Source organism: Hippoglossus hippoglossus, chromosome 21 (genome assembly GCF_009819705.1).
Source record: "Hippoglossus hippoglossus isolate fHipHip1 chromosome 21, fHipHip1.pri, whole genome shotgun sequence".
NCBI lineage: Eukaryota > Metazoa > Chordata > Actinopteri > Pleuronectiformes > Pleuronectidae > Hippoglossus > Hippoglossus hippoglossus.
In genome coordinates this window covers 856172-874514 of record NC_047171.1, presented here as the reverse complement: position 1 = coordinate 874514, position 18343 = coordinate 856172, and the positions used below count along the sequence as shown (strand labels likewise).

General features: G+C 45.4%; 2 protein-coding genes across 4 annotated transcripts; both read right to left on the bottom strand.

The window, feature by feature from the left end:
• Positions 1-75: 75 nt before the first annotated feature.
• Positions 76-12814, bottom strand: sucla2 (succinate-CoA ligase ADP-forming subunit beta). The gene is made up of 11 exons (XM_034573309.1): positions 12677-12814; positions 10878-11073; positions 9409-9508; positions 8699-8861; positions 7761-7889; positions 5573-5711; positions 4711-4872; positions 4214-4356; positions 3938-4058; positions 2891-2979; positions 76-1786 (listed from the first exon to the last, which is right to left on the bottom strand). The coding sequence occupies exons 1-11, from the start codon at positions 12788-12790 to the stop codon at positions 1712-1714; spliced, it is 1431 nt and encodes a 476-aa protein (XP_034429200.1). The 5' UTR covers positions 12791-12814; the 3' UTR covers positions 76-1711.
• Positions 12815-13827: 1013 nt separating this feature from the next.
• On the bottom strand, positions 13828-16562 carry med4 (mediator complex subunit 4). 3 transcript variants are annotated; one of them, XR_004612426.1, is made up of 8 exons: positions 16404-16562; positions 16263-16329; positions 16010-16180; positions 15118-15175; positions 14931-15017; positions 14721-14852; positions 14334-14572; positions 13828-14278 (listed from the first exon to the last, which is right to left on the bottom strand). XR_004612426.1 is itself a non-coding variant. In XM_034573323.1 (8 exons), exons 1-7 carry the CDS (start codon positions 16475-16477, stop codon positions 14400-14402), a joined length of 762 nt encoding a protein of 253 aa, XP_034429214.1. In that variant the 5' UTR covers positions 16478-16562; the 3' UTR covers positions 13828-14278; positions 14376-14399. The 3 variants fall into 3 exon arrangements, 2 of the variants coding, with proteins under 2 accessions (XP_034429214.1, XP_034429213.1); XM_034573323.1 differs by having other exon boundaries at positions 14376-14572; XM_034573322.1 differs by having other exon boundaries at positions 13828-14572.
• Between the last annotated feature and the right edge of the window lie 1781 nt (positions 16563-18343).

Sequence of the window (18343 nt, the reverse complement as noted above, 5' to 3'; positions counted from 1 at the left end):
TCACATCTCTCGAGAACAAGTCTGACCTGAACGAGTCGAGGAAAGTCTCCAGAACCAGAAACAAAAAGAACAGACTCGTTGTTCTCTGCGTTTATTTTTTTTGTCCTTTGTCGTACTCTTTGAGGAGCATAAATATTTTACAGTGAGAACATCAGTTTGGTTATTTACAAGATTTAATAAATGACAAACAACTCACAATGTCGGCTTGTGTTTGGAGCGCTGGAGGAAGGGGGGGGGGGGCATTTTACCGTTGAGGACGCCGGACTCTGACGTTACATGAAGGAGAATAAACATCTGAGAGAAGATGTCGATCAGACTGTGGCACGATGGCAAAGTGAAATGAGACTAAAGGAGAATAAATACAGACACAACATCCAGACTCGTTTAAACGTCCTGAGCATCACACGTCCTGTTAGCTAACGCTTCACCTCAGCAGGACAGACACGTTCCCCGTGTCAGGACAGTGACGCTCACGTGCACGGCCACGTGCTGCAGCGAGCTAACCAAGGTAACGACTGGTCGACTCCACTGCAGGGACACAATTCATGGATTTAAAAAGCCGAGGCGGCATAGGAGCGTTTCGTAAAAGACGCGGCCGAGTCTGCAGGAATCAAACATACGTGTTCAGAGATGAGGGTGAACAGCGTTTGTTCAGGCCTTTGTGCATCAGAGGCTTTGGCCGTTAACGCCATGTGATGAACCTCCGACACCGTGATGTGTTTGATGGCGTCAAAGTCGACTCTGAATCCAGTGTTGTTATTAAGCGACAGAAACGCTGACGTAGATACAATCAAAATACAGTCACCAGGGGGCGCAACACACACAACAACCACAAGGAGGCAAATAAACAACTGCGACAATCATGACGATCGAAATCCAATTATTCTGCAACTGTGAGATTCTCGAATTTGAAAGTTGGCTGGATGAATTGATGCTAAAACCTCTGGATCGCCCCCTGGTGTCTGGCTGCAGTAGGTCATAAACCACCTCTCCTCCATGTTAGCAGATGGGACAAGGACCAATCTAAAAAATCAGCAGCACAAGATGGTGGCACGTTGTCTCCACATGAATCCAGAGGCTGAGATCTGAGATCAGTGACAAACAGCTGACGAGCATCTCTGCTCCTCCGAGGTGAAGAAACGAAACGTCACATTGTCTGAACGATAACTGAATCAAAGCTGGTGTTGTGATAAAAGTGAGCAGTAATAGTCGTATTGAGATGAACGGGTGCTTTCTTTATTCTCTTACATTCTTAGACACAACACAGAGAAGGCACTCATGCAACACGAGGACACTCACGGGACTGACGTCCATTTTCCTGAAGCCTTTCCCGTCTTTTCTTATTCATATGTAACAGCAGCTTTCTGCAGCCGCGTCTCACGACCGAACACAAACACTGAGTCTGAAATCAAAGATCAAACCAACCGGTCGACGAGTGGGGGGTGTGAGCGTGAAGCAGAGATCGGGGGGGTGAAGGTTTGTGCGTAACGACTTAACTCAAGTGCAACAAGTTAAACGAGATGTGGGAACGAGAAAGTGAAACGAGCGGAGTTCTGCCATCGTGCCAGAGTCAGGAAGAGAAATAATAAACGTTTCCTGGGGTCGTCCGGGGGGGCGGAGTGGGCGTCGGAGTGGGGGTGTGTCCCAGGGGAGGAGGCAGAGGGAAGTACTGGGGAGGGGGAGGGGGAAGGGGAGGGGAGGTCCAGGTTTATTAGATGGGCAGCTGGAAGGTGATGTCCACCTGAGCTTCTTTAGCCAGGGACACGATTTCAGAAAGCTTCACAACCTGAGGAGACAGAAGAAGAAACGCTTCTTACAAAGACACAGTTACAACTAGTGCATTCAGCTGAACTTTATATATATATACATTTATATTAACCAGATTTCTGTTTATATGCCATGAATATTGTTTTTTTTATGCTTTTATTGTGAAGAACTTTGGTAAGTTCTGTATAAATGAATCTTTATTTTTTCTCTGTTCCAGACATGACTATTAATCTGCAGTATATTTCTGAGAAAGTTCGTACAGACGACATCGACCTTTTCAGAATCCGCGCTTCTATTTTGTTCTATTAGACTCCTGAACTTTGCTGAGTTGTGTCCTTCATCACACGGAATAGAATCCGCCTCCATTACATCACTGTCAGTTTGATGCTGACTCCAGAGTCACAGTTCGGCTCTTTGACTATTTATTGAATAAACTTTGCATCATTTATTCACAAATTGTCCTGTTTTATTATCTTGTTTAATCAGACTTTTTCTATTTTAGCTTCCGTTTTATTAAAATCTCATTAAACTGCATCAAGACAGGAAACGAGGGAAACGAGGGGAAGGAGGGGAAGGAGGGGAAGGAGGGGAACGAGGGGAACGAGGGGAAGGAGGGGAACGAGGGGAAGGAGGGGAAGGAGGGGAACGAGGGGAAGGAGGGGAAGGAGGGGAACGAGGGGAAGGAGGGGAACGAGGGGAAGGAGGGGAAGGAGGGGAACGAGGGGAACGAGGGGAACGAGGGGAAGGAGGGGAAGGAGGGGAAGGAGGGGAACGAGGGGAAGGAGGGGAACGAGGGGAAGGAGGGGAAGGAGGGGAACGAGGGGAAGGAGGGGAACGAGGGGAAGGAGGGGAACGAGGGGAACGAGGGGAAGGAGGGGAAGGAGGGGAAGGAGGGAACAGCCGCTCTGTGTCCACAGGAAACAGAATCCATCAACCAGCAGGTCGACACATCGCTGACGAACACGTCTTGTTTCATGTCATTTCTGTAGTTTATTACAGGGTTTTAATATAGATCTCTCCTGATACTGGTTTGCTTATGTCTGTGTGTCTGTTGTGTTTGTGTGAGTGTGTGTGTGTGTGTGTGTGTGTGTGTGTGTGTGTGTGTGTGTGTGTGTGCGTGTACCATTTTGGCAGCTTCGTCCAGGTCGTCACAGGCGAGGATTTTCAGTGGACTGGCAGCGATCAGAGCTTTAGCATCGTCCACTCTCGTTCCTAAAAAAACAAAACCCAGATTTTAGATTTTACACGAAAAGTCATTTATCAGCTTGAAAGAAACAGTTTGAATTTCACACAAAAACTCCCGGCAGGAAAGAACCAGTGAAACAAAATCCTGTCTCCTTTAAGAGAATGTGTAAAGAAGCAGAACAAAATATTTCCAGAACAAAGAAGCGACTCCCTGAGGAGAGCGTCAGCTCCGTTTAGGCTCTAAACACAAACAACACAAGGAGAGGAGTGTGAGTGTGTGTGAGTGAGTGTGAGTGAGAGTGTGTTACTGGCGTGTTAGAAGGCCGATAGCAGGACTTAAAGCATGTTCGTGTCAGACCGTCGAGCTTTAAAGTCCATTAGACAAAACATTTATCTCGTCCACATTTCTCTCACAACAACGGTGACGTAATCTTTAATGTGACGACGAGTCCAGGAAGATTCTAGAAAAGTGGCTCCAAATAATCTGAATTCAATTTAAAAAAACGTGGGTTCAGAGAACGATTGGTCACATTGAAATCGCTCTGCAGGTTGTTTCTAGACGACCTAAATCTCTTCGTAATCGTCACAGCAGCTTTCTGCAGCCGCGTCTCAGCACCGGACTCAAAGATTCATTCTGAGTCTCAGCACCGGACTCAAAGATTCATTCTGAGTCTCAGCACCGGACTCAAAGATTCATTCTGAGTCTCAGCACCGGACTCAAAGATTCATTCTGAGTCTCAGCTGCAGCAGAGAAAAAAAATCCAGAGATCGTTTTAACTTCTAATCCTGTGAATCTTTTTAGGGTTTCATGTTTTGTGATCTACACTGTGTGTGTGTGTGTGTGTGTGTGTGTGTGTGTGTGTGTGTGTGTGTGTGTGTGTGTGTGTCTGCTTCCACCTCCCAACATTACAGTGGAAACCAGATACAGTGATCAGCCCTTGGGACAGGATCATATCCTCTAAGTGGGTCATGAACAGTGTGGTACCTTGTAACCGGACGACGATGGGGATCTTCAGGTCCAGGTCTCTCACAGCCATGATGATGCCCTGAGCGATGACATCACACCTCATGATGCCTCCGAAGATGTTGACCAGGATGGCCTGAACCTGACACCGGCCACAACGCGCAAGATTAAAAAGTGACATGAGCTCAAACTCACATTTTCATATATTCAAATCAGCACTAGCGCTAACTACCATCACGCTATGCTAACATAATGCTAACATTAGAGCGTCAGAAGCAGCAGCAGACGTGTTCTTACCTTCCTGTCAGACGTGATGAGTTTGAACGCCTCGGTCACCTGATGAGCTGTGGCTCCTCCTCCCACATCCAGGAAGTTGGCTGGGGTGCCGCCATGCAGCTTGATTATGTCCATGGTGGCCATGGCCAGACCGGCTCCGTTTACTGAACAGAATAAAGGTCAGAGGTCGATCCATGAGTGCTGTTTACATATTTCTGATGTGAAACACTGTAACTAAAGATGGACAACGTCTCCAATAGCTGCAGTATTGATGTATCTGATACACACACTCGACCAATCAGGAGTCAGTCTCAGCCGTCAATCGTGACGTTTTAGGTTTTATATCATTAAATAACTAATTAACACCAAATTTTATTCATGTGCCATTTTATATATTTTTTGTTTGGTCCATGTCCCATCTGCTAACATGGAGGAGACAGAGTTTTTGAGCATTACTGCAGCCAGACACCAGGGGGCGATTGAGACATTTTGGCTCCATGGTGTCAGCGCTCACTGACCCAGGCAGCCGATGGTTCCATCCAGGCCGATGTAGTTGAGGTCGGCCTTGGCGGCCTGCCGGTCTCGGGGGTCCTCCTGGGTCCAGTCCTGCAGGTCGAACACCTTCTTCTGCCGGTACACAGCGTTGGAGTCAAAGTTGATTTTGGCGTCCATGCACATCACTGTTGACAAGAGAGACACATGAGAGTCAACAGCAGAAGATTCACTTCCAAACACCATCAAACAGATTCTCCTTTTCTGTCCAACTGGTTGAATTTCACATTTTCATCACAAGTTCTGACTTCTCAGGATTTTAAAGAGAACATTAAGGAAATTGGTTTTAATCAGATTTTCAATCCCCGGCTACAGTTTGCTGACCTTCTCTTTTACTCCACTGAACCAAAAATCAACATCATTGCTCAAGGGCACTTGAACAATAGGTGTAGAGACAGAGGAGAGTCCAGCTCTGACTGACGGTCACTGACTGACACTGAGCTCTGATTCATCAGTGTCAGGAAGTACTCAATTTAAAGGGTTATGTAGGTGCTCTGTGTCATTTAATTCAAATTAAAGATTGTTCATGACTGGACAAGTACTTCCTAAATGTCCAGGTCTCCCAGGCTGCGTGGGAACGTGTCACGTTTACTGGTATTTAATGTAGGAACTCGACCAAATGGAGTCAAATACCAGTCACTGCAACATAAAACAATTGATTTAGGGTTAAACCAGGTTTTAATATAAATATTTGAAGTAAGTCTGCAGAAAATGAATGTAAGTAAATGTAATGTCCTCAGAAGTCATGGTGTGTGTGTGTGTGTGTGTGTGTGTGTGTGTGTGTGTGTGTGTGTGTGTGTGTGTGTGTGTGTGTGTGTGTGTGTGTACCGATGCCAGAAGAGTCCTCCACCATGGGGTTGATCTCCAACATGGAGGCGTCGTACTTCATGAACACGTTGTACAGTTTCATCATGTTCTCCGCAGCCTTGTTCACCAGCGCCGGTGGGAAGCCCATCTTCTGAGCCACCTGCAGCGCCACAAGAAACATGACATCACACATCGTCATTCGGACGCTGCGTCCGCCGCTGCAGCATCGAGTCAGCAGCGACACTCCTCACAAGTCAATCCAGACTACGATCAGGAGTCTGACTGTGATCAAGTGACTGTGCACGTGAAGGTTGTCGCTCGTACTGATGAACCTACAGACAAATCTCTCATTTTAGCCTCTTTCAGCTCATTGTTTTGTTTTCTTGAACGTCACCAAACTCAGGCTGTTAAAAATATTCCATATGGGAAAAAAGGAAAAGCTGAATATTCATATTTAAAAAAGGCTTATTTCTGAGTCGGGCACAGTCGAGAATTACACAGGTTTGATTCAGCTTTGTGATATTTTTGACCAGGATGATGAAGGTCACATATATAAGTGTTATCAGGCTGATGGAGCTTTGAGTCCAGGAGCCTGAAGAGAAAAGCAGCTTCTTCGTGTCTCGCTGGAAACAGAAAAACGTCTCTGAGTTTTACAAACACAAATAAAGAAATCATTGAGGAACGTCAATGGGCTCCAGCTCCTCAGAGAGTCGTGCTATCAGCACCTCCTCTGTCTGTCTAACACCCTCTGCTCTCACTATGACAACCGGCATGTTCAATATCCAGAGCAGATGAAGAGAAGACAAAACAAACACCAGTAAACACAAACACCGACAATTCTACGACTTCTGTTCACTGCAAACTCTGAGTCACTGCCTCTGTTTCTACAGATGAATGTTTCATTCGTCATGAATTACGTTTTGATAGTTTCAGAGAAATCAGGATTGTTCATAATTAACAGTTTAACCTTCAGATGAAAAGAAGTTTGATGAATAAATACAATTTTAGAAAACAGTATAAACTCCTTCAAATGGATTCAGTAGAGTCCTCTGCCTTGAATTCACTTTTAATACTGAAATATATTTAAATGTACTTCATTTTACTAGTTATTTGTACTTTTACTTAATTACAAAGTTTGGAGTACTTCCTCCACCACTGTCCAGGTGTAAAGATACTTGTGTGTGGTTTTCTGGTCAGACTGTGATTCAGTTTTATTGCAATTATCTCTTGATATATATAAATATGATTCTATGAAAAGAATGTCTCTGTTTGAAGTAGCAGAGGTGAACTCTTTTCTTGCTGCTTGGTCCTGTTGTCGTTAGTTTACGTTAAGTCCGGTTTAGTTTCCGTCTTTTATTTGTTGGTACAGTTCAGTTTTGAGTTTATAGAATCTTTAGTTGTATTGTTCTGTCCTGGCTTCACCCTGAAGTTTGAGTTTCTGGTTATGATCACACTTTATATAAATAAACTGTGCACCTGTCTGTGCTTCAGAAGCAGCTGATCATTCACATCTACAGTGACTGTGTCACTTCACAGAGGAAGCTGACAGAACAGATTTGATCAGTGCAGATTTAAAGAGTCTGACATCATGTGTCTGCCTGAGAACTCGCTGCTTCTTTCTCCTGCTGCTCTGACTCGGTTTATTACCAGGATGTATTACTGAATCCTGAGTTGTCAGATTAAACCAATAATCCACTTCTGCTCATCAACATATTTTTTATGAACACTAAACATTTGTGTTTCTTCTTCGATCCCTGAAGCATCTCACAGCTTGTCTTGTTTTCAAAGAGACCCTGGAGGTGTGTTGCAGAGCATTTCTTTATTGGTTTGTATTTTTTAAATCAGTCTGAGAAAAATGAATCTATTTATCTGTCACATCTTTATCTGAGTCAGGGTTTATTCTGTTATCGATCTTTTAGCCTTTACTGATGAGACGGCATTCATGTGGCGAGAGAGTGGAACACATGCAGGGCTGAGTCGGAACCAAACCTGCAGCCGCAGCTTCAACATGTGTTGATTTCATCAGAAACATCAGAAAATCCACGTTGGAAAATATGTGAATTGTTGATGAATCGTTTAACTTAAATCACATCAACATTTGTCTTTTGGATCTAGGAAGCGACAGGTGGGAGACGTGGGACTTCCTCCGTCCTGAGACTGTGTCTTGTTTAGAAAATACTTTCCTCCCCCAGTGTGTTATTGATCGCACCTTTACAGCCTGCTCCATCTTGATGCCTTCCACGATGTCGATGGGCTCCTTCACAATGGCGTCTGGATTCTCTGCTGCGACATCTTCGATGTTCACGCCTCCCTGCGAGCTGCCAATCAGGACGGGGCCCTGTGCGACAAAACAACGTGAGACGAGGACTTTAAAACTCAGAGCGACTGCAGCGTGTTGGTCTGTGTAACACTGAGGAAGCAGAAGTACTGATATACCACACTGTAGTTTTTATGGCTCAAGATGATTCCAATTATTATTCATTTAACCGGTGTCGTGACCATCACCTTCACAGAAAGAATATTAGACACAATAAACAACGACACAATGAAAACCTCCACAGCTCTGACTGTTCTCATTCCTGTAGAATCTGTTCCACAGGTGATAAAGAAAGTTTGTAACACTGATTTTAGACCAATGAAATCAGACATCAGCTCTGAGACTGTGCTGCCACCTGCTGGTACGACTCAGAATCACAGATTCAATCTGTACATTTTCTAGTGTCACTTGATTTGAATATTTTATCACTGGAATGAAAATCATCTTATTTGTGGATTAAAAGTCCAAATCTTAAGCATTGATTATCTAAATGATCAGATCTGTTGATTCTTTTTCTAAATGAAATTCATAAACACAAAAGTTACTGAACAAGAAAAAAACTGTGGCTGCAACCAAAGATCATTTTCATTATTGATTAATCTTCTGATTATTTTCTTTAAAACAAAGAGAACAAGTGAAATTTTCACTTCAATTATTTCAAAGAACAATCGATTAATCAACTGATCATTTCAACAACATGTCAGACCAGTGTGTGTGTGTGTGTGTGTGTGTGTGTGTGTGTGTGTGTGTGTGTGTGTGTGTGTGTGTGTGTGTGTGTGTGTGTGTGTGTGTGTGTGTGTGTGTGTGTGTGTGTGTGTGTGTCCTCTGACCTGGAACGACCTCTCCATGGTGATGGCGAAGTAGTACTCTCTGCGTGGGTACCTGCGCTCGCAGATGAACACCTGGTTGCAGATCCGACCCGCCTCCCCGGTCTGCTTGGTGTAAAGCTTTCGGCCAATCATCTGGGAGGAAATGTCGCGGGCCTCCTCGGGACTGAAGCGGAGGAGGAGGAGGAGGAGGAGGAGGAGGGGGGAGGAGATTACACCGGGTTCACAATGTAAAAGCTGTTTAATATCACACTGAATTATAATTTGATCCACTGAAAACATTGGTCCCATCTGCTAACATGGAGGATTCAGGCTTTATCACCTATACTGAAGCCAGCCACCAGGGGGCGATCAGGATGATTTGGCTTCATTTTTGGAAGATGTCATGTTGTTCATCTTTATTTACAGTCTGTGGTTCATATCCTGACTCAGGTACAAGGTGAATCTATTTCTTTTTAACTTACGTGATTCTCATGTCTACTTGCATGTTCTCTGTCATGTGTCACGTGTCACATGTCATGTGTCACGTGTCAGTGGCCTCGTGCTCCCAGAGTTATTAAAGATGTAAATACTTCCATATGTGGATTATTCCCTGTCATCACACTAATGCGACATTATTAAATTTGAGGCGCAGAGTAAAACTGTGACTTGTGTCAGATTATTCACGGTGTTTGTCTGCATTAGATTTGTGTCTAATCCGCTGGGTCACTTACGAGTAGACGATCCTCACTCCTCCTTTCAACCCGCCCTCGAACGTCCCCTTTCCTCTGCCCCCGGCCAGAACCTGAGCTTTCACCACCAGGTCCTTCGAACCTGAAAACACACAAACACATAGTTAACTGAGACGGACACAAACTGAGACGGACACAAACTGAGACGGACACAAACTGAGACAGACACAAACTGAGACGGCTGATTGTCGTTCATCTCAGTCTTTATTTCCCTGTGTCACAACGATCCAAGTCTCAGATCCTCTGCGGCCGCAGCTCATTTTCATTTGGGGCTACAGGTTGTCAGCATTAATTGGACTCGCTTCATTAACATTAATGTGGATTCTTTCCGCAGCAGCTGATCCCAGATCTGAACTGAACCTTTGAATCTCACATGAGGAAAAGTGAACCTAATGAGACTCAATGAGGGATTTGACTCAGGATTCATATTCAATAAAACCCTGTCAAACACCAACTGACCAGAGGGGACACTAGTTACTGTCCATTAGTGAGAGAAGAGGCGCTGCAGATACAGAGACGGAGGCTGAATACTGAGCAGGACGAGACGTTGGAGCTGAGACAGACGGGGGAGCTGAGACAGACATGAGGCCTGATTATCTGCTGAGGATTTAAGAAACATTACTTTTAGTTTGGTGAAGAGCGTCATCTGTTACAACTTGCTCCTGTTGCAGAATTATGTAAGTCATGCGTCAACTGATACCACTGAAGTTAGAGGACGCTATATTTAGACTGTGTGAATGTCTCTGTACATACACACCAGCCTTTGCTTCAGCTATTTAAAACACACACACACACACACACACACACACGTCCTTGAACACAACTGAACTGTGTCAGCGGGACTGGGTCAGTGTCAGTATTGTTCCATTTGAGTTATTTTTCCTTTTTATAAGATGTAAAATTACAACAGAAGAAGATGTGTGTTGGTAAATTAGTCGTCTGTTGATATTCCAACATGTTAATGTTTTGGCACGACACAGAATCAAATAATATATGTGTGTGTGTGTGTGTGTGTGTGTGTGTGTGTGTGTGTAAGTAAAATGAAAGTGATGTGTAGTGAAGACACTGGAGCTCCATGAAAGAAAAGACATTTAGTTTATATTTCAGTTTCTAACATTTTAACCAGTGATCAAACAGCAGCTGTTCACACAGAGTTAAATCGATGGTGGTAGGGGGGGTGCACGTGCACATGCTTAAATGTCTCTCTCACACGCAACAGACTCTGAGGGACGGTTACAGAAAGGGTTTGAAACTGTGGCAGGACAAATTACAAGATGGCGGTCGCCACAGTGGAGTTAACGAATGGGAAACACTGAGTGAGTGTGAAACTTCTACTGTTTGTCACTTCACAATAAGATGTGGTTTATTCATCTGAGTGTTGTCTGTGAACCTGAAGCTTCGTCTGACTGACCACGACATCGTGTTTAACTCATCTGCTCGGAGCAGCTTACCGATCTGCTTGGCGATGGCGTACGCCTCCTCCGAGGAGCTGGCCACCATGCCGTCGGGCACGGAGATGCCGGCCTCCTTCAGCAGCCCGATGCTCATGTACTCGTGTAGGGACAGGTTCCTCTGCTGCTGCTGCAGGTGGGGGGGCTGCTGCTGAGACACATGGCCTCCGAACAGACCTGAAGATCCACCGAGGACCTGGAGGAGCCAGAGGAGGAGGAGAGAGGCGTTACAGGGAGGAGACGTTCTTTACAACGTTTATCCAAACACCACAGGATGAAGAGTCACAGGTTTAATCAGCTGAGGAGGAACCGAGGATAAAAGACTTTTCATTCAGTTTATATATCTTATTACACTTTTATGAGGAACTTGAAACCAGAGCCTGAAAGATATGGATTCAGAGTGAACATTTTCTGATACCGATAATGAAAATGTCAATGATTCCTAGGATGTTTTTATAAAACTCTTATGACAAAGAAATTTAATTGAGGTTTGATACTACTACTACCTTTTTATAAATAACTTTAAATAAAAAGATAACACAAATACAACCAAACATATAGAACTTAAACAGAAGTGTTTTTCTACATTGTTCATTCTATACGATTTACATTTTTATAAAAGAAAACATGAACTCCTTGTATTGGATGATTTTCATCCACCAACTGATGAATCAGTCGAGATTTAAAAAAGACTCACACACAAGACCAGAGAAACGTGTGAGCACAACAAGAGCAACAGTGGGAACTTGATGAGGGAAATGAAACTCAGATGGAAATTCAAGTGTTTCCACACACTTCCACACACACACACACACACACACACACACACACACACACACACACACACACACACACACACACACACACACACACACACACACACACACACACACACACACACACACACACACACACCTCTGATTCCCTTGACAATAATGACTACACTAATGTGGTGTATTGTTATATACAACCACATATTATTATTAATGAGAAATTATAGAGCACTGTTAACACACAGTACGAAGTGCTACACAACAGAAAACAAGTGGTTGAAATACAGAGGAAGCACATGAATATGAATATGAATAATTAGCAGTGTTGCTGTGACATGACGCAAAGTAAGAAGGTAATTGGATAAAGAACCGTCACAGGAGACAGTTGAATAATGTAAAGAACCTTGAGATAATGTATATTTTATGTATATTATGATTTGCATTATACAAATTAAATCAAATGAGTCTGTTGACATGAATGTATGATAATAACTTATATATTAAATTAGAGCTGAACACGTCAGACTCTTTATTAGATTCCTGCTCTGACTCGTCTCTTCATGTTTTTGTTCCTCAGCTCAACAACATGTCTGCGGTCACATCCCCGGTGTCCCCGCTGAATCACGGCCCGTCTCTGCGGGGACAGCGGGTGTCTTCTGTCCGAGGACACGGCGGGACAGATGTCGCAGGGAGCTCCGGTGGAGGTCACGGAGCCGCAGCCCGGACTCGGCTCCAGACACGCCGGTCATGATGACCCACAGCCGGGCCCTGGCAGAGCGGGGCTGCGGCTGGAGGTCAGCGGCTGCTGCTGGGAGTGTCCCGGGCTCCGCGGCGCTGACAGCCCGCTGCGCTACCGTTAGCTTCCCCTGCTACTTAGCATGTTAGCCAAAACACTGGAGCCCAATGAAAGTCAAATCTGACCCCGACACTGGCTCTGGCTCTGCGGCCGACAGAGAAGCCGCAGCGCGGCCACACACCCCGGCTCCCTCCGCCGGAGCCGTCCCCCCGGGCCGGGCACACACTCACCCTGGACGCGGAGCTGACGGCGCTCCGGGCCCCGGAGTTTCTCAGACTGGCCGTCAAACGGCCGCAGATCAGGGACGTCGCCATGTTTCCTCTCTGTGGAGAAATGCTGCGCATGCGCCGTGAACCCTGCGGTGTCACTGCGCTGCCTTCACGAGCTGCCGGAAGGCCCTTTCAAAGTAAAAGCTCCAAGGAAACATGGGGACTTTCTACGTTGTTGATGCTTTTACTCTGGTACCAGTTTTCTTTCTCCTTTGCTGATATTTTAAAATGAATTCCAGATATTTGTTGAGAAGCAACAACATTTATTGGTTCATGAATGACTGAGTTCCTTCTGTGCCTGATGAGTGTCTTCATAACATCATGGTTTAAAACAGGAAGACATGTGCACACCAGGCATTTACACAGAGACAGTGTCAAAGTAAAAATAGCCTCTGACCTTTAACCTGCAGTAACAGGAGCTACTCAGATTACTATTATATATATATATATTGAATAATTTGACCTTCATGGCCTCAGACAATAAAAGCCCCTTTGAAATAAAAGCATGTGACATGTTCAGCCTGGGGCCTGATAAGCTCTGTCCAGTGATCAACTAGACCATCTCTCAGTAGAGTTCATACTCCAACAATAGTCTACTTATGACACCATATTTAAATTCACTAGATCCAGATTCTTATTTCTCATAAATCATTCCTCCAAATATGTCAGATCTTTTTCATTAAGATCCATGAATTATTCTCTGAGAAATCAATGGAAATGTTAAAAAAGGAAAATGGTCCCATTTCACATTTTAAAATCCGTCTCTTCTCTCTGGATAAACAGAACATTTCATGGGTTCAACCTGTCATTGTTAAACTCCTGAGTCCTGGTTGGTGTAATAAAGTTGCCATGTGTTGTATAGTGAGGGGTCAACAGGGCCTGAGGAGGCTCACCCAGCTACTCTCTTCTTTTTAATATTTGGATATTATGTCTTTAGTTTCTGTAGCTTCATGAATATCACTGTCTGCTGCAGTAACTAAATGAACAGCAGGTAAAATGTCTCATTCGTATGAATCTGTCTCCGCTCGGCCGGTGGGAGTTAACCGAGCCATCCTCCTGGAGCAGGAAACTCAAACAGCACCAGATTTCAACCACAGACAAAAACACAGGCAATTTTAAAAAGTAGGATTTATTTACAGGGAGGAGTATGTACACGATTATTTACACAAAGGTAAAATAACACCATGTATCTGCATCATACTAAGAACATACAGGCTGCAGTGAACAGACCTCTGACCTGACGTCACTCAGACGGATTCGGTCCATGTAGACGATAAGAGAAGGACTCACTTTGTTTCCATTCACTTTAAACCAAACTGTCTAAACAATAGAAACAAATGAAACAGAAAAATAACAAAGGACATTAAGCTGCTCTGGTTTGTAGGAAGCCGACGTCTCTGAAGCTCTTTACAGGAGCAGTTTGACACTTTCACTCAGTCCAGACTGATCAGGCTCTTAACTCTGCAGTAAATATAAAGCTACAGCTGCTCAGTCACATCAAATCATTTGGTCTCATGTGCTTTAACATGTTGGAGTCTCAGAGGTGAAGAGGTTTGACCAGATGTTGCTCAGTGGTGACCACACACACACACACACACACACACACACACACACACACACACACACACACACACACACACACACACACACACACACACACACACACACACACACACACACACACTCAGTCAGAATCACTGCTGCTGCTGGAGGAATCTGTCGACATGGCCTCCACATCGTCCTCGTTCTCCTTGTTATGACCAGGGGGCTCAAGGCCGAAGTCGTTGCCGTGGTGAGGAGGCAGCATTCCCACGGAGACGTCCGAGGACTGCCAGGGGTAGTGAGGCGTCAGGACGTCTGGGGACACAGAGGAGGAGTGATGGTTATTAAGTGAAAGGCACCGAGGCGTCACGTTCTCATACAGTTCGTCAATTTAGCCGTTTTCAGACATGAACTCTGGAGGATTAGTGGATTTTTGGACCAGTGGAGGAGGAGCTTCAGTTACCTGGTAACCTTCCAGCAGCCAGAGCATCACCAGGCAGATGTCCGTTCACGCCATTGGTCGGCATGTTGGCCATGTGACCCAGCATCCCGCTGCGCATTTCCAGGTCAGTAGGGTACGGTCGGCGTGGATCACCTGCGACAATCATAAGAGTTATCAGCCAAGTGAAGTAAAACTCCTGCTGGTGACCAGAGGCAACTGCGTGGGTCTTACCTGGTACCCAGTTGAGAGGAGCACACACGGCGTTACTGGCGCTGATTCTGTGAGCATACTTGATGATTTCTTCTGATGAGATACTTCCTGTGGAGAAAAGGGAAACAACTCAAGACAGAGGACAAAGCGTTCAGACACGAGACCAGTCGACGACCTGACTGTGGGTCAGGCAGCTGTGTTAGCTCACCTTTCCTGGCTTTGTCAATAGATTTGAGTTTCTCTTTCGCCTGGTAAACAGCAGTGGCCTTAAAAAGAGACAGAAGAGGAAACGATTTAAATGATCTGAGGTTTCACGGGTCAACAGGAATTTGTTAACACATAAAAAAACATCATTATAATTTGTCTCATTATAAAAGACATCTTCGACCCTAATGCCAGATTTCTGTGGTTAGTGTTTGTGAAGCAGCAGCAGCAGGTTGTCGGGTCCGACTCGTTCAAACAGGAACATGTGGGAACATCAGGCGAGGGGCGGAGCCTGTAGAGCAGCAGGGGCGGAGCCTGTAGAGCAGCAGGAGGCCGGACATGACGTATAAACTCTGCTGTGGAAAGATCAGTGTTGTTGTTTACAGCTCATCCACACCGGCGTCGGCCCTCATCACCAGAAGATCTGGAACCTCCTCGTGTTTCCAAGTGGACGTCTTCGTCTTCTACGTGTACGGCTCCTCTTCTTCATCCTGAGATGTTTGTGTTCTTCCAGTTTCACGTCCGTCACGAGTTAGAAACCTCGTCAACACGTCCACTCGCTCTCTGGGAAGCTTCCACACATTGTCCTGCTGTGTCCTCACATGGACTCACTCTGACATGTTACACATATTTTACTAGGAGGCTGCAGGAGAAGATCCAGAACATGTCCAGAGACACTGACTCAGACATTTGTTCTCACATAGAGAACCTGCAGAACATGTGAGGAACATGTGAGGAACATGTCAGGAGCATGTCAGGAGAATATCTGGACTGCAGTGAAAGTCTGAAAGCAGCTTGAAATGACAAACATCTTCTTAACAACATCAGACCAACAATGGACCGGGGCCGGGGAGAGACAGACGGAGACAACCTGGACACAGAGCGGGGCCACTCACCAGGATGTGCTCGGCCTCCTTCAGCTGCTTCTGGAGCTGCTGGATGTCGCTGTCTCTCTTCTCCACCTCCTTCTCCAGCAGCTGCATCTCCTGGTGCACCGTCCCCTGCTGCTGAGCCACCTCCATCAGCTCCTGGAACTCCCGGTCCCTCTGCACCAGCAGCTGCAGGATCTGTGGACAAAGACCCGTCATTACTGACCCTGGTCGAGTGCCCGTGTCTCCCGGGGACTCCTCTGTGTCCTCCTGCTCTTACCTGGACGTCTTCTCCGGGCTGAGGCAGCTTCTGGCTCCTGGACAGAGCCAACATCTCGATCAGCTCCCTGCAACCACACACACTTTGAATCAAACAGAACCCCACCGCAGCGGGACACAGGTGCTTCCGGGTCTCACTTACCGGGACAGAACCTCTAAGTCCTCCACCACCGTCAGCAGCCGCTCTTTCGTTGACTTCTCCGCCGCCGACGCCATGTTGGTGTCCCGTCGCTTCTGCGCAGGACAGGAAGTGACGCTTCCTCCTCTTCGCTGCAAGACCCGCCCCTGCTCTGCCTCTGATTGGCTTATCCTGAGTTCGTCGCTCTGACTGTAACCAATCGTGACGTTTTATTACTAAACCCAACCTACGTAGGAGAAATATTAGCCAATCAGAGGCGGGTGTTTCAGCAGAGTAGTTTTGTTCATGATAAACTGAATCAGGATGAGAGAACAACAATAACATATATTAAACACTGTGTTTGTTAAAGAAACACGTTTAGTTAGTGTAGAGTTAACCTACAGCTAACCAGCAGTTAGCATGAGTTGGTTAACAGTGTGAGATAAAGAGCAGAGAGCTAATATATAGAGTTAACCTGCAGCTAACCCTAACCCTATCTAATGATGAAGCTGCGCTAGACGACATCGTCCTTACTTCCAGTGAAACATCAGGAACTTGGGAGTGATCTTTGATCCTGATTTGTCCTTTAATTCTCACTTAAAACACATTTCTAGGACCGCCTTTTTCCACTTGCGTAATATCTCCAAAATCAGACATGTCCTTTCTCAAAAGGATGCAGAAAAACGAGTCCACGTCTTTGTTACATCCAGACTGGATTATTGTAATTCCTTATTATCAGGCTCCAGCAGGAAGTCGTTAAAGACTCTGCAGCTTGTCCTAAACGCTGCAGCACGTGTCCTGACAAGAACCAGGAACAGAGACCACATGTCTCCTGTGTTAGCTTCACTACACTGGCTTCCAGTTAAATCTAGAAAAGAATTTAAAATTCTCCTCCTCACCTTCAAGGCCCTTAACAATATGGCACCATTATATCTTAAAGAGCTGTTAGTACCTTATCAACCCACTAGAGCACTGCGCTCCCAGAATTCAGGCTGTCGTCCCTAAAGTCTCTAAAAGTAGAGGAGGAGCCAGAGCTTTCAGCATCAAGCTCCTCTCCTGTGGAATCATCTCCCACCTTCAGTTCGGGAGGCAGACACCATCTGTACGTTTAAGAGTAGGCTTAAAACCTTCCTTTTTGATAAAGCTTATAGTTAGAGCCGGTCCAGGCTTGTCTTAGACCTGCTCTTAGTTAGGCTGCTATAGGTCTAGAAGGTCGGGGGACACATGACACACGGAGCTTCTCTTTCCAGCTTCTCCTTCCTCTTCTCAATCTTTATCACATCAAAGTAATTCATATCCCATCACTACATGTTACTGACTTGACTTCTTCCCCGGAGTCCCTTTGCCTTATCGTCCGCAGATCCAGGGCCGCGGCTGTGGCCACATCATGGATTAGGATCTGTGGATCACGTATCAGAGGTCGTAATGGTGGATCCAGTATGGCAGATTCTGCATCGTGCTGGCTGATCGTGATAACAAAGGCAGATCCTTTATCGTGTTGGCATCAGATACTGGTAGTGGACCACGACCGAGGTGGCAGCTGATGATGGATCCTAATGGCGGCAGTGGACAATGACTGGACTATAGTGGCATCCGATCTTGATGGTGGATCATGATCTTGCTGGCTGCTGACCATAGACTATGATTGCAGCAGGACTGCTCGATACATAGTATTTCTCCTCAGATACTCGACCATTAATGACATTAATCCACCAATTCACTGACCTTCAGTTATACTTCAAAATGTTTACCCTCATCCATCCTGCTAAAACCTTTATCTTGGTGATGTTCTCCTTTACACTTGACATCTGTTCACTTGTGTCCGTCCTGGGAGACGGATCCTCACATGTGGCTCTCTCTGAGGTTTCTACCTTCTTTACCTGTTAAAAGGGTTTTTTAGTAGTTTTTCCTGACTCTTGTTGAGGGTTAAGGGCAGAGGATGTCACACCATGTTAAAGCCCTAT

What these genes read in the sequence shown, in the direction of transcription:
- sucla2 (XM_034573309.1), bottom strand. Translation starts at nt 12,790, where the DNA reads ATGCGCAGCATTTCTCCACAGAGAGGAAACATGGCGACGTCCCTGATC. An exon ending in CCATGGAGAGGTCGTTCCAG is followed by an intron (nt 7,890 to 8,698) that starts GTCAGAGGACAC and finishes TTTGTCGCACAG; the next exon opens with GGCCCCGTCCTGATTGGCAG. An exon ending in TCATCACGTCTGACAGGAAG is followed by an intron (nt 4,059 to 4,213) that starts GTAAGAACACGT and finishes GGCCGGTGTCAG; the next exon opens with GTTCAGGCCATCCTGGTCAA.
- med4 (XM_034573322.1), bottom strand. Translation starts at nt 16,477, where the DNA reads ATGGCGTCGGCGGCGGAGAAGTCAACGAAAGAGCGGCTGCTGACGGTG. An exon ending in TCCTCTCAACTGGGTACCAG is followed by an intron (nt 14,853 to 14,930) that starts GTAAGACCCACG and finishes TGATTGTCGCAG; the next exon opens with GTGATCCACGCCGACCGTAC. An exon ending in GGCTGCTGGAAGGTTACCAG is followed by an intron (nt 14,573 to 14,720) that starts GTAACTGAAGCT and finishes CTGTGTCCCCAG; the next exon opens with ACGTCCTGACGCCTCACTAC.